Source organism: Arachis hypogaea, chromosome 15 (assembly GCF_003086295.3).
Source record: "Arachis hypogaea cultivar Tifrunner chromosome 15, arahy.Tifrunner.gnm2.J5K5, whole genome shotgun sequence".
In the NCBI taxonomy this organism is placed as follows: Eukaryota; Viridiplantae; Streptophyta; class Magnoliopsida; order Fabales; family Fabaceae; genus Arachis; species Arachis hypogaea.
In genome coordinates, this window is record NC_092050.1 from 142,882,317 (window position 1) to 142,895,266 (window position 12,950).

The following is a 12,950-nucleotide window of genomic DNA, read 5'->3' on the forward strand; positions in this document are numbered from 1 at the left end:
AAACTATCAATTTTGCTGACAAAAAAAATTATTGATAACCATTTTTTTAAAATAAAATTGATAAGAATAACTAGATATTATGTTTGTATATATATGTTAAAAACTTTAGAATTTAGATTTCTACAAGTGTGATTAGAGAAATTAGACTTTTTTATTTTTTAAATTTAGTGATTTTATGTTAAATAATTAAAAAAAACGATAAACAGTTATAGAGATCACATTTTATTTCTATTTTTTTATGTATATTCTATATTTCTGTATAATTATCTAAATGTTTTCACAAAAATTTAGTAATACAAAAAAGGGATAAACAAAAATACATGATTGAAATTGAATAAAAAAAATATTGAAATTAAAATAGAAGCAAAAAACAAATTAAATTTTTTTTGGGTGATTAAAAAAAATTAAAATTAAATACAAAGAGAATTATTCTATTTTTTATTTAATATATTTAATGTAATAATAAGAAATGGACTCAATTAACCTAACTTGTTCAGACCATAATTTGAAAATTGAATCAAACGGAATCACTCAACCTTGTATACTCAATTCCCCAATACAATATATAAGAGTGGAATTTATTCAACCTCATTTATCCATACCAGAATTTTATCAGAAAATCAAAAAGTTTTTTGACACTCTTTTAACCACTCTATAGTAGTTACAATAGTTTAGAAGGTATTTATATTTTTTTTTTTAGTTTAAAATAAAGAAAATCCTAAATCCACTAATATAAAGCTCAATTTAATAACTAAACAAACAAAAATCAAAATATACAAAATTAAATTGAACATTCTGATATTTAAAAATATAAACTAATAACTATTAAATAATAATTGAACTCTTCGTATTACGAACATTTGAAATATATATCTTTTGTATTAGATCACAAATTATTTACTAAATACAAAAATCGTTTATCACTTCTAGAATGAGTAATATTTTGTTATTCTTATCACATTTTTATATTTTTGAAAATTTATTTATTATTTATATTTTTTATAATTAATTTTTTCAGTAATATTTTTTTAGTTACCTATTCTGTAAATATAAGAGATTAGAAAAAATTTTCTAAAGTAAATAAAATTATAGAATAATAAAATAAGAAGTCAATTATCATTAGATTTGTAACTTCTGTCGCGTGTAAATTTTATTATTTTAATTTAAATATGACAATTTTTATTTTTGTTTATTTTACTAATTTTTTTTTTATTTTAGAAGAGTTTAAACCAAATAGCTAGTAAATCCCAAAACTTAACCTTTTGTGCCAACTACAATGAAGAATACAAATTTTTAGAATTAATTAAAAAAAAAGACTAAATTAATTTGAATAGGTGGAATTGTCAGTTTACTTGTTCGTTTATACAAGTATTAAGGTAACGTTTGTTTTGAGATACTGGGACAGAGACTGAAACTCAATATCATGTTTGTTCGTTCAGAAACTGGTACTAAAAATTTCTGTCTCTATCTCTAAAATTTCAGTATTTCAGTACCTGCAAAAAGTGAGAATACAGGGGACTGAAATTTTTAGAGACAGAGACTGAAACTTTAATAACATTTTATACCTAAAATACCTTCATTTCAAGTAATTAATTTCAATTTTATCTTTTGTACAAATTAAATCAGAATTTCATTCTTATTTTAATTTTTGTCTCCCACTTTACACCAAACAAAATACTAAAATCTATTTATGTTTCTGTTTCTTAGTCTCTGTCTTTCAGTCTCAATTTTTCAGTCTCTATCTCTCCATCAAATGCTATCTAAAAGTTTAAATCTCAACTCCGTAGTCATCGACATACTTTTAAATAATTTGAATTTGCAACGAATTATTCCTTAACTTGTTAAACTAGAAAATACAGTTAAAAAAAGAAAAAAAAAAGGAGATTACATAGTTTTTTTAAAAGGAAAAAGGAGATAAACGATTAGTACCACAAAAAAAAAGTGGGAAAAAAAAACGCATGGCCACGTATGGTCCACACTACTGATTGCGATATGGTGGCATGCGAAAGAAAGATTGATATCTCCAATTTCAATTAATTAATATTTTCCTCTTAGCTGGAGAAACTAAACCCCCATTTTTCAATATAAATAAACCCACTCATATGAAGCAGAAAACACAAAACACACTATTCTTCACACTCTCCTCCAAAGATGGTGGCTCCAAAACCATCTCCACCACTGTTGCTTACAACTTTGGTGGTTGTAATAGTTGGCTCAACAATAATCCAGTGTGGCGCGGGTGCAGGGGATCTTGATGGGGTGCATTTTGACACGGGGGGTTTGAGCAGACAAGTGTTCCCAAAGGGCTTTGTGTTTGGAACAGCAACTTCTGCTTACCAAGTTGAAGGTATGGCCGACAAAGATGGTCGTGGCCCCAGCATTTGGGATGTTTTTATCACTAAACCAGGTAAATTAATTCAAATTATTACTCTCATCACTATATTATTCTATTACTTATGTGCTTTATATTCTGGTGAATGGACAGAATAGTGATGTTAGTTTAGCAACAATTCTCTTTACCAAATTCTTGTAACTGTTGTCTTGAGTAATGCAATCAGAACATTTCAATTATTTTTTAGGACTTAAAGATAATTAAATGATATAAAGTAGTGAGGATTATTACTTGTTATTCATAGGCTAAAAGTTAATATATTGTCTTATTGTTTAAAAAAAATAATATATCTATAAAAAAATCAGTTACTAAATCCATCTAATATATATTTTTATATTTATAGCTGATATTTTATATACATATATTATTTTAACGTTGAAATTCTGTCAAAAGTTTTGGTTATGTACTGCTAAACCCTTATTATAATTTTCAAATTATACTTAACTAGTGTCCAATCACTGTCCGCTTTTAACATGATTTGCATGTTACTTAAAATATTTTAGAATACCTTTCCCTTTCAAATATCTTTAATTAGTTTGAAAATGTATGTGAGAACTGAGAAAAGTCCTTTTTTTTTTCTTTTTAAAAAATATAGATATTAAACAATAAATATTTTTAAAATATTAATATTTTAATAATTTTAATCATATATATTTTATATATTTTTTATAATTAACATTAATAATTAAAATCATTAAAACACGAATATTGTAAGAACATCACATCATATCACCTCGATTTCATTAAAAGAAATACATATTAATTCATCATTCTTATGTGGGTATGGATATTGGTGCCTTATCAAATTAATAATGACGTGTAACATAATCCAGTCATTTAATTGGGAATGAATGTAATCACCCAATCTTACAAGAAAGAATGTAATCCCCCAATCTAATAAAATCTCCATTATTTTTCTTTTCTTCTTCCACGAATCTCCAACATTGCTCTTATCCTGAAAATAAGTTGGCACGCTATTGCTTTAATTATTGGACCCATGTATTTAAGAAAGAATATTTTATAAACTAAAAAATTGAGAAATTGATAAAATGAAAATTGTTTTAATTTTTGTTATTTATGAATTTTATTTTTAATTTAAAAATAACTAAATACTAATTTTATTGTATATTTAAAAACTAAGAATTACTCTTCTTCTTTAGTAATATATATAAGAATTTATCTTAATGAAATGAAATTCATAAGCTCACATTGTTTTTTAAATTGGAAACAGGGATTGTCGCCGGTAACGGAACTGCAGAAGTTTCGGTGGATCAGTACCATCGCTACAAAGTAAGTGCCAATAATTGAATGAAGAATGAACCAAGTATCAACACATTTCAATAAATTTTTAACTCCAATTTTTTATAATGTATGCATTAAATTCAGTAGGCCCAAAAGCTATTTGTATGTTTATAAAATAATGCTTCCATTATACAAAAAAAAAAAAAAAATAATGGTTAAAAAAAAACAAAAAACAAAAAACAAAAAAATACACATGCCGAGTGAAGTATTAAATAAATCCTGGTAACACTTAAAATTATATGAAATGATGTAATTAACATAATATTTAATTATTTCAACTACATTTAAGGTATTTTTTGAAAAAAAAATTATTATTATCTTGATATTAGAGTTGAATAGTTTATCTTAAAATATCAGTTTTTTTGTTAAATGTTTTTCAATAGATAATTAGAAACAGTATAATATACATGTGCTATATTTCAGGGTAAATTTTAGTGTTCAAAGCCGTGACATTGAAGATATTTGTAAAAAAGAAATGATATTTGTACTATTTAATTTTTATCTATATTTTTTATATTTTTATGCTATAAAAAATAAATTGTTTTTATCTCTTCTCATTTTTTATTAATTATTTTTAATACCAAAAGCTAGTTAAAAAAGGGGAAATTTGTGCATGCTATGAATTTGTTTGGGTACTGTTAAGTTATTAAAAAAAATTAATAAAAAATATATTTTTTATTTTTTAGTGTGTTTAAAAAAATTTTAATAGTAAAAACAAAAATATTAAAAAAATAAAAAAATTAAAAATTACAATTTATATTTTATATTTTTTTAAAGATCTTTTTATTTTAAAAAAAATATTTTTAACATTACAAATAAACAAAAAAATATATTTATATTATTGTACCTAAATATAATTATTAAATAAAAAAATATTTTTATATAAAATATCTAAACATAAAATTATTTTTATTTTTTATTTTTTTTTAAATTTATTTAAAAACAATTTTGTAAAAATTCATCCAAACAAATCATATATATATATATATATATATATATATATATATATATATTTTACTCAACTCAAGTGTATTTAATATGACAGGAGGATGTGGATCTCATGCAAAAATTGAACTTCGATGCCTACCGATTCTCAATCTCGTGGTCAAGAATCTTTCCAAGTAATTATTTTGTTATATTTTCCATATTTGATGAAAAGTAGTATAAGAACAGGAAAAAAGAAAGCTGATGAAGTCTATAATTAACCAATTATAATTGTGCAGATGGAACAGGCGAAGTAAATTGGAAAGGGGTAGATTATTACAATAGGTTGATCAATTCCTTACTTGAAAAAGGTAAAATATCTATGTCTATGTACATAATATATTTTTGTCAATTCAAAAGAAGTTATTGATACTCTAATCTAAATGATAAATCCTTACTTAAATGAGGTGTAATTAAATTGGTAAGGTGAAGCCACCATAAATAATCTTAAGTCTTTAACCTTTGCAGGCATTACTCCATATGCAAATCTCTACCATTATGACCTTCCTCAAGCTCTTGAATTGAGATATAATGGATTATTGAGCCACCAAGTAGTGTAAGTACCACACTTTTTTTTTTCTTAAGCAACAATTTTGATGGTACTTGTTACTTATGAATGTATAAAATTTGGCACAGGAATGATTTTGCAGATTATGCAGAATTCTGTTTCAAGACATTTGGGGACAGAGTGAAGAACTGGATGACATTCAATGAACCAAGAGTGGTAGCTGCTCTTGGCTATGACAATGGCTTCTTTGCCCCTGGAAGGTGCTCAAAGGAATATGGGAATTGCACTGTTGGAAACTCAGGCACTGAGCCTTACATTGTTGCACACAATTTGATTTTGGCACATGCAACTGCTGTTCAAAGATACAGAACCAAATACCAAGTGATAACAATTTCTTTCTTTCTTTCTTTCTTTCTTTTTTTTCTTTGATTTGAATTGCTATGAAGTTCTTATGTGGTGGATGAATGTGCTTTTTTGTTTCAGGAAACTCAAAAGGGTAGGATTGGAATTCTCTTGGACTTTGTGTGGTATGAGCCTCTTACAAGATCCAAGGCTGACAACTATGCTGCTCAAAGAGCAAGAGACTTTCATGTTGGATGGTATAGTTATTAATTTAGAATCTTTTGCATTTTCACATTAAATCATCGCCTAAGTATGTTCAAGTAAAGTTCTTAGGCAGATACAGAAATTGGTTAAAACTTAAAAGTCTTTCCCAAATTATGTTTATGTTGTCCTATTTTGAAAAGTGTTTAATTTTGATCTATTAACAGTGTAATATGTTTTACATAGTCATTCATCAAATCCATTCTTTTGGATGACCATTCACGCGATCCATATATAATAAGCTAGGTATTTTTGCTGACATGGCCTTACGTACTACGTATTAGATACACATGTAAATCTATTTTACATTATATATCAAAATTAAATTCAAAAGATACTTTTTATTTACTACATCTCTCTCTCTCTCTCGATAGTAACCAAACACTATCTTAATGTTGTGCTTTTTCATATCAATACAACAAAATTCTTAGTTTTTGTGTCAATTTATGACTAGAAATTGTAGTCTCTCATATATTTAATAAATGTTGAAATTCACATACAGGTTCATTCATCCCATTGTATATGGAGAGTATCCAAAAACCATGCAAAACATTGTTGGGAACAGACTCCCAAAGTTCAGTGTGGAAGAAGTTAAGATTGTGAAGGGTTCCATGGATTTTGTTGGCATTAACCAGTATACTACTTACTACATGGCTGAACCCCACCTATCAAAACCACCAAAAGTTCCAGGCTACCAACAAGATTGGAATGTAGCATTTGTTTGTAAGATCCATGCTTCCCTTACAATTCAAAACAGAAAAAATTACACCGATTTCTCCTCATATTTAAGTTGTGAGAAAGTATAAGAAACTAACTTTTAGAGAGTTTATAATTGAGTGGTGCAGGACTAAGGGTTTATGATTTAAGGTCTATAATTTAAAATAAGCAAAATAATTTAAAAAAAGATGGCTAATGTTGGCTGAAAAAAAGTTGTTTTCCTAACATTATTCTTAAGTTATATGACACTCGACATCCTAGGGAAGATAGTTTAATTTATCTTTTTGGTGTTTTTTGTTGCATTTCTTTGATTAATGTTGATTTTATGTAACTTGGCAGATGCTAAAAATGGGAAACCTATTGGTCCGAAGGTAAGTTAGAAAAAGTGGTACATGTTCAATTTATAAAATTAGAAGTGTATAAAAATCATGCATTAATATTGTCATGAAATTGAACTGTGCAGGCATATTCATATTGGCTTTACAATGTACCATGGGGATTGTACAAGGCACTAATATACATCAAGGAGCGTTATGGAAACCCAACTGTCATCTTATCTGAAAATGGTAAACACCATAAGCCTACTACTTTGTGGTTTTGTTTCTAATCTTTTGATTAATATCCTAATTTCCTCAGAGAGGATCGAAGACACCATCGTTCCTCGATATTTAAAGATGAAAAATTGTCATTTATTATTCAAAAATGATAACAAAATTGATCTTAATATACATAATCCATACACTAAAAGGAGGATTACGCATTTAGCTGTTTTAATGGTTAGGGATGAATTTGTCATTTTCTTCTTCCACCATATTTTTGTCAAGAATGCAATCTAAGATTTTATTGTAAATATATGTTATTTCCTTCGGTACTAGTGTTGTACTTGTATCAGAGAAAATAGAGATTTTACGTGGAATTGAAAAGTCAAACATAACACATATTTTGAAAAATCGATTCACTCATTTAAAATCGTAATATCCAAAGATTTTAAGAGTTAAATCGAGATTCTAGCAATATGTATGTACCTATTCAACATGATATCTAACATAGTTTATGATTTGTAGGAATGGATGATCCGGGAAGTTGGACTCTACCAAAGGGCTTACATGACACCACAAGAATAAATTTTTACAAAGATTATCTAACTCAATTAAAGAAAGCAGTGGATGATGGAGCGAATGTAGTTGGATATTTTGCATGGTCATTGCTTGATAACTTTGAATGGAGATTAGGGTACACATCAAGGTTTGGAATTGTGTATGTTGATTTCAAGACCCTTAAGAGATACCCTAAGATGTCAGCATATTGGTTCAAGCAACTCCTTACTAGGAAGACTAAGAACTAATGAAGAGCTTGGCAACAATGCTTCTTGATTCACCAATTAAGCTTCTATAGAGTATCTTGTTCCTAACTTCTTATGTGGTTTGCCTATGAGGTTTTAATTATATATGTATGCGACTTGAGTATATGCAAATAAAATGTTTCTTTTATGTCACTCTCTACCTTATGTTTTAAATGAGGCACAGAAAGTAAGTCTAAAAATCTATGAATTCATTCATCTTTTCTTTTCTAACTATATTTTCAAGTATGCAAATGAAAAAATTTTCTTCTTTTGACTTAAACATGTTGAATGCTCTAAATGAAACCTCTAGTATCTATATCTTGTTACCAAAATTTTGTCTAATACTTAAACACGTCTAAATAAAATTACTACTATCTAAAATTTATTACTAAAAACTCATGATTTATTCAGACCAATGAAAGATTTAAAAGAGTTAATACTATAAGTCTTCCAACAAAAATCTTTTCTAATTTTCACCTACCCCATTGTGATGAATCTATTTTATAAAAAGCTAGATGTTTATAATTTAAATGGGGAATTATATCCTAAATTGATTACAAAACATTCATGGCCATAGAAATTTTATGATTACACTCTAGAAAAGAAACTCAAAATAGTTCTATTCCCGGTCAAAGCCTGCTTGAACTTGCCTCTCTTTGATTGTTTTTCTCTTCCACATCTTCCTTTTGATCCTGAACCATTTTTCATGCTTGTCTTAGAATTCACACTCCCTTGTGATTCCACATTCAAGCAAACAACATCTGAATCTAGTTCTTCTTGAGTCACTCCTGAGACCGGTTCATCTGAGCAAATGTTCTGAAATTCCCTTTTTCTTGAGAGATTCTGAGACTCCTTTTCTTCTTCAAAACTATCTGGGGGTGTGCACAAGTCAATGTATTCCTCATTGCTTGCAATAGAAACCTTTTCAAATGTGGTTTTATTATCTGTCTGAACAGAAAAAGATGTTTCCTCAGTTTTCATTATCTTGAATGGGTTGTTGTTAGGAACCTTCAAAGGAGTGTCATCAAATATAATGGTCTTTTCAATTGTTTCATTTGTTTCCAGTGGCATGATTAGTTTCTCAAGTGCCAATTCTTCAACTGAATGTCTTTCTTTATCTGAGATCAACTCTTCTCTTGTCACTGCAGAATGCAGATGAAGAAAATGTTTATTACATTCTAATAGATAGCGAAAATCAGTTACCTCCTTTGAGATTAACCGATATTAACCACCCCAAGATTAAAATTTTACAACACTTGATAATCATCCTATATTTATAAAATATAATACTACTCTCCCTTATAGTCATGATGCAAGATATGAAGTTAGCGTAAACATAACAAATTATATATAGTCTACAATGTAACTACCAAAAAATAGTTTGTCAAGAGTAATTAATTTCTAAATTATGACCACATGATTCTCTAATTTACATGACTTGCCTGTATTATTTTCAGTGGTGTTTTGGGAGACAAAGATTGAGAAGCAGTTTTCCTTGGTAAGTTGTTTTGGAACCTCAACTTTCTTTATTTGACCAATGCTTTTGACTGCGATACGGTTAAGAGAAAGTCCAGGACTTTCAGACTTATCAAAGGCTTCCTTAGTTGATGGGTTTAAGTCTCCTTCAGCTATTGCAGTGACTATAGTTGATGGAATTTCTCTACATGGCAATGGATTTAGTCAAGGAAAATATGTTCAACAAGCACATGTAGATTGACATTGATCAAATATCCCTATCAAAAGTGCAAAGTGCAAGTGCATTATTAAAGGCATGACCAATAGTCAAGAGACTTTGATTTATAATATAGTTTTATATAAATATCATGTTTTGCTACATTAGAGAAAGTGTTTAATTCAACCATCCACTGTTTCAAAAGTCATGCAAACTCAAGCATCTAATTGGAAGATAATGTAAAACTATAGTATAAGAAATTGTTGCCAAAACACAGTTTACAAAGGCTGGAAACAGATGCTACATGCTAGTGAGTTCGAGAATGTTGAAACAACATAAGACTAATTAAAGGATACGGTCCCAAGAAATCAAGGGTTCCATCGAGTGATTCAAGAAAACCTTGGGGAAGAGGCTTCATGTGCTTAAGCTCTTTAGCATTGGCATCATATCTACACATTAATTTCATAAGGAAACATAGTCACTGATGATATAATAATGTATGCTCTTTAAAAGAAACAAGAACTATTTTTTTAAGTACTTACATTCGAGCATGCTGAAAGACTGCAATTGCCTCTTTGAAGGATTTTGCATAATCTTCAGGCATTTGATCACCCTTCTCAAACTTAAGAACTGACAAAACCTGTTAAAAAAATCTTATTTAATAGTCAGAACAAAGTGATATGAACAAGAACAGCATAATTGCCAGTTGCCTCTGTTAAAGTATTACAACAAAATGCATATATTGCTGTTATTAACATTCAAAATGAGAAAATATTCCAAATTTGTAAAATCTTGTATTTTATGGCTCCATCCCCTATTGATGATAGAAGTTAAAAGTAGACATCCTAGAAAAATTGAAGTTCTTGGCTAAAATACAATTGTTTGCTACTACTTATTTTGTAGTGGTAAATTAGTAACTAATAGCTTGTCATAAGGATAATTAACTAGAAACTTGAAAAGATGATAAAGTCATTGATCAAGTTAGAGATCAAGATAGTACTGGCCTAAGTGTAATTTCTCTCTTAACAAAATTTCCTCATGGCACATAGTCTAAGTTTTCATGTACATAGGTAAGGCACGATATAGGTTGTACCATACAGAAGTGCAGAACTAACTAAATATGAATTAGTTTCTCCAGGGGAAAGAAAATTTTTTATTGAAAATGTAACTTCATACTAAGTGCTGAGTGCTTATAATGTTAACCTAGTGATTCATGTTGAAAATTTTATGTGATAAATATATCTGTATCTTATTTCCAAAAACATCAATATTGCAAGTACATAGAATTTATGTGAAGCCTCTTTCCCTTAAATTCTGAGTTTATCATCATAGGTATTTGGCATTCAAAGTTCAGACTTAGTATAAATAGAAAATGATAAATCCTTATGCTGAACAGGTCAAAATCTAAATCATAATGAATTCATTCCAACTGAACAATGCAATTGAGATGAAAAGAGCTTAAAATATATCTTCCATATTTTGTTCAGATATACTTCAATCAGCACACGTTCTTATTATCCGATATGAAGATACTTACACGATCTAGGTTCTTATACTTGGACACTAAGGCATGAGCTCGAGCAATACCAATTCCAGGAACAGATGGAAGAAAATCACAGCCAGCTAAGACACACATACCTGGAAAGACAATAAAAATCCCTTATCAACCTTTCATCTCATGCCAAGATACTACAAGTGCATACTTTAAGTTGTAAATGATTTTGCAGGGTTTTGTCTTTTTTTTTTTTTCCCTTCTTTTTTTGTTGGTTACTACCAAGAAATTTGCACATTTATGCAGATGCATTATTGCAATTCACAAAGTTTACCTGTGAAGAGTTTCATGTCAAAATTCCGAAATGAAGGTCTACTGGACTTGGCACAAAAAACCTTCTCTATCTCAATTCTTTCGCCATTCCCATCACGGTCCATCTTAAAAATAATCTGTTTCAAAATCATACCAAATAACAAATCCAAAACTTTCAGACTTCGATGAAGTTTAACAATGAAGCAGCAATAATTGACATCAATACATTAGAAAAATGCAATAAAAACCTGACGCACAGCATCATAGATTTGAAGAAGTTCTTACAGCTGGACAACCATAAGCTATCAAATCACTATCTTCTGTGATCACTGCAGCAATTCCACCCTTTTCTACTTCAAGATTGGACATGTATGCTAACTGAGCATCTGCTTCATATGGAGCTACAACAAACTCAATGCTCTCTGATCTCAGAGTCTGCAAAGTGATTAGGAATTGGTATTTCTCAAAAAGGAAAAAAGAGGTGAAAGCAAGGTAATGAAACTCGAATTTTCACCTAAACTCGTAGAACTTACACAAATATAGGTGAACTTAAATCATAAAGCTCAACTCATAAACTCCTGTAAAATTGTAAACTTGCTTTGAAGGGTTTACGAGTTATTGAGAGCTCGATAACCTTAGGCGGAAGTATTCTCCGTGGTATCAGTCAAAAGTATGTATAAAAGGATATGTTTACAACATACCTGAATTAATTGATATGCCATCAGGGGAGTAATGTTAACTGCTCTCTACAACAGAAAACCAAGTTAAAACTATTCAATGTTTCCTTCATGGGACTAACATAGAGAACATGGAACAAGAAAACTACCCAAAAATAAAGGGAGACAGAAAAGAAAAAAGTGTTGTACCTGGAAGAGTTCTGAAGCTGCAATAACATTTCCTTCTTTGAGCTTGGCCATTGCCAATTCACGATTAGCACTTCTTTTTCTGAATCATAAGAAAAGAAAAACACATAGACATTACACACTATGGGAACTAGATATGCACTTTATCAATTTCAAAACTTGAAAACCATACTTATTCCTCTCTTGCTCAGTTGCTGCTTTGCAAGGAACATTGCCACCATCAAAGACAACAACCGGTGTTATTTTATAGTAGCGAAGAAGGTTCACTCGATGCATAAAGTACTCAATGTACCGCAATTTCTTTTCACTATCAGAATCTAGACAAAGCTCCATACTACATGAATAAGCTGAAAAACCAAAAAAAAAAAATGCAAACTTCAACATCTTAACGATTAGTTACAGTGTACACTAACTACACAATGCATCAATCTAAACTGCACCAAAAACAAAAATAGTTTTACTATTTACTACTCACCACCCTTGTGAAGCCATGAGTATGCATCGATACCCACCTGCAAAATGAGATGAAACAAAGATAATGAGCACACCCCAAATAATTTTTCAAATGAAAAATTGGAACTTCAAATGAAAATGAGGTCTGATTCTTAGTTTCTTACTCGTTTGCCAGCGTACTTTTTTATGTGGATAGGTTCGGTGTAAGGCTTCATAAATTTCAGGAGATCCTTGATACCCATTTTTTGCAATCCGATTCTGGGTTTTGGGGTTTTTCTTTTCTTCTGAAAACCAATTCTTCAATTGTTCC

The 12,950-nt window shown here is 29.2% G+C and overlaps 2 protein-coding genes across 2 annotated transcripts; one reads left to right on the plus strand and one right to left on the minus strand.

Moving 5' to 3' along the window:
* The first annotated feature begins 2,010 nt into the window (after window positions 1-2,010).
* Window positions 2,011-8,001, plus strand: LOC112751027 (beta-glucosidase 44). The gene is made up of 11 exons (XM_025800004.2): window positions 2,011-2,407; window positions 3,624-3,682; window positions 4,740-4,815; window positions 4,918-4,989; window positions 5,147-5,234; window positions 5,315-5,567; window positions 5,670-5,785; window positions 6,292-6,512; window positions 6,846-6,877; window positions 6,970-7,072; window positions 7,571-8,001. Exons 1-11 carry the CDS (start codon window positions 2,152-2,154, stop codon window positions 7,849-7,851), a joined length of 1,557 nt encoding a protein of 518 aa, XP_025655789.1. The 5' UTR covers window positions 2,011-2,151; the 3' UTR covers window positions 7,852-8,001.
* A 276-nt stretch (window positions 8,002-8,277) lies between these two features.
* LOC112751026 (exonuclease 1) lies at window positions 8,278-12,950 on the minus strand. Its single transcript, XM_025800003.3, has 12 exons — window positions 12,805-12,950; window positions 12,663-12,699; window positions 12,360-12,534; window positions 12,191-12,269; window positions 12,026-12,070; window positions 11,610-11,759; window positions 11,347-11,461; window positions 11,058-11,158; window positions 10,063-10,160; window positions 9,877-9,969; window positions 9,291-9,508; window positions 8,278-8,990 (listed from the first exon to the last, which is right to left on the minus strand). Exons 1-12 carry the CDS (start codon window positions 12,880-12,882, stop codon window positions 8,437-8,439), a joined length of 1,743 nt encoding a protein of 580 aa, XP_025655788.1. The 5' UTR covers window positions 12,883-12,950; the 3' UTR covers window positions 8,278-8,436.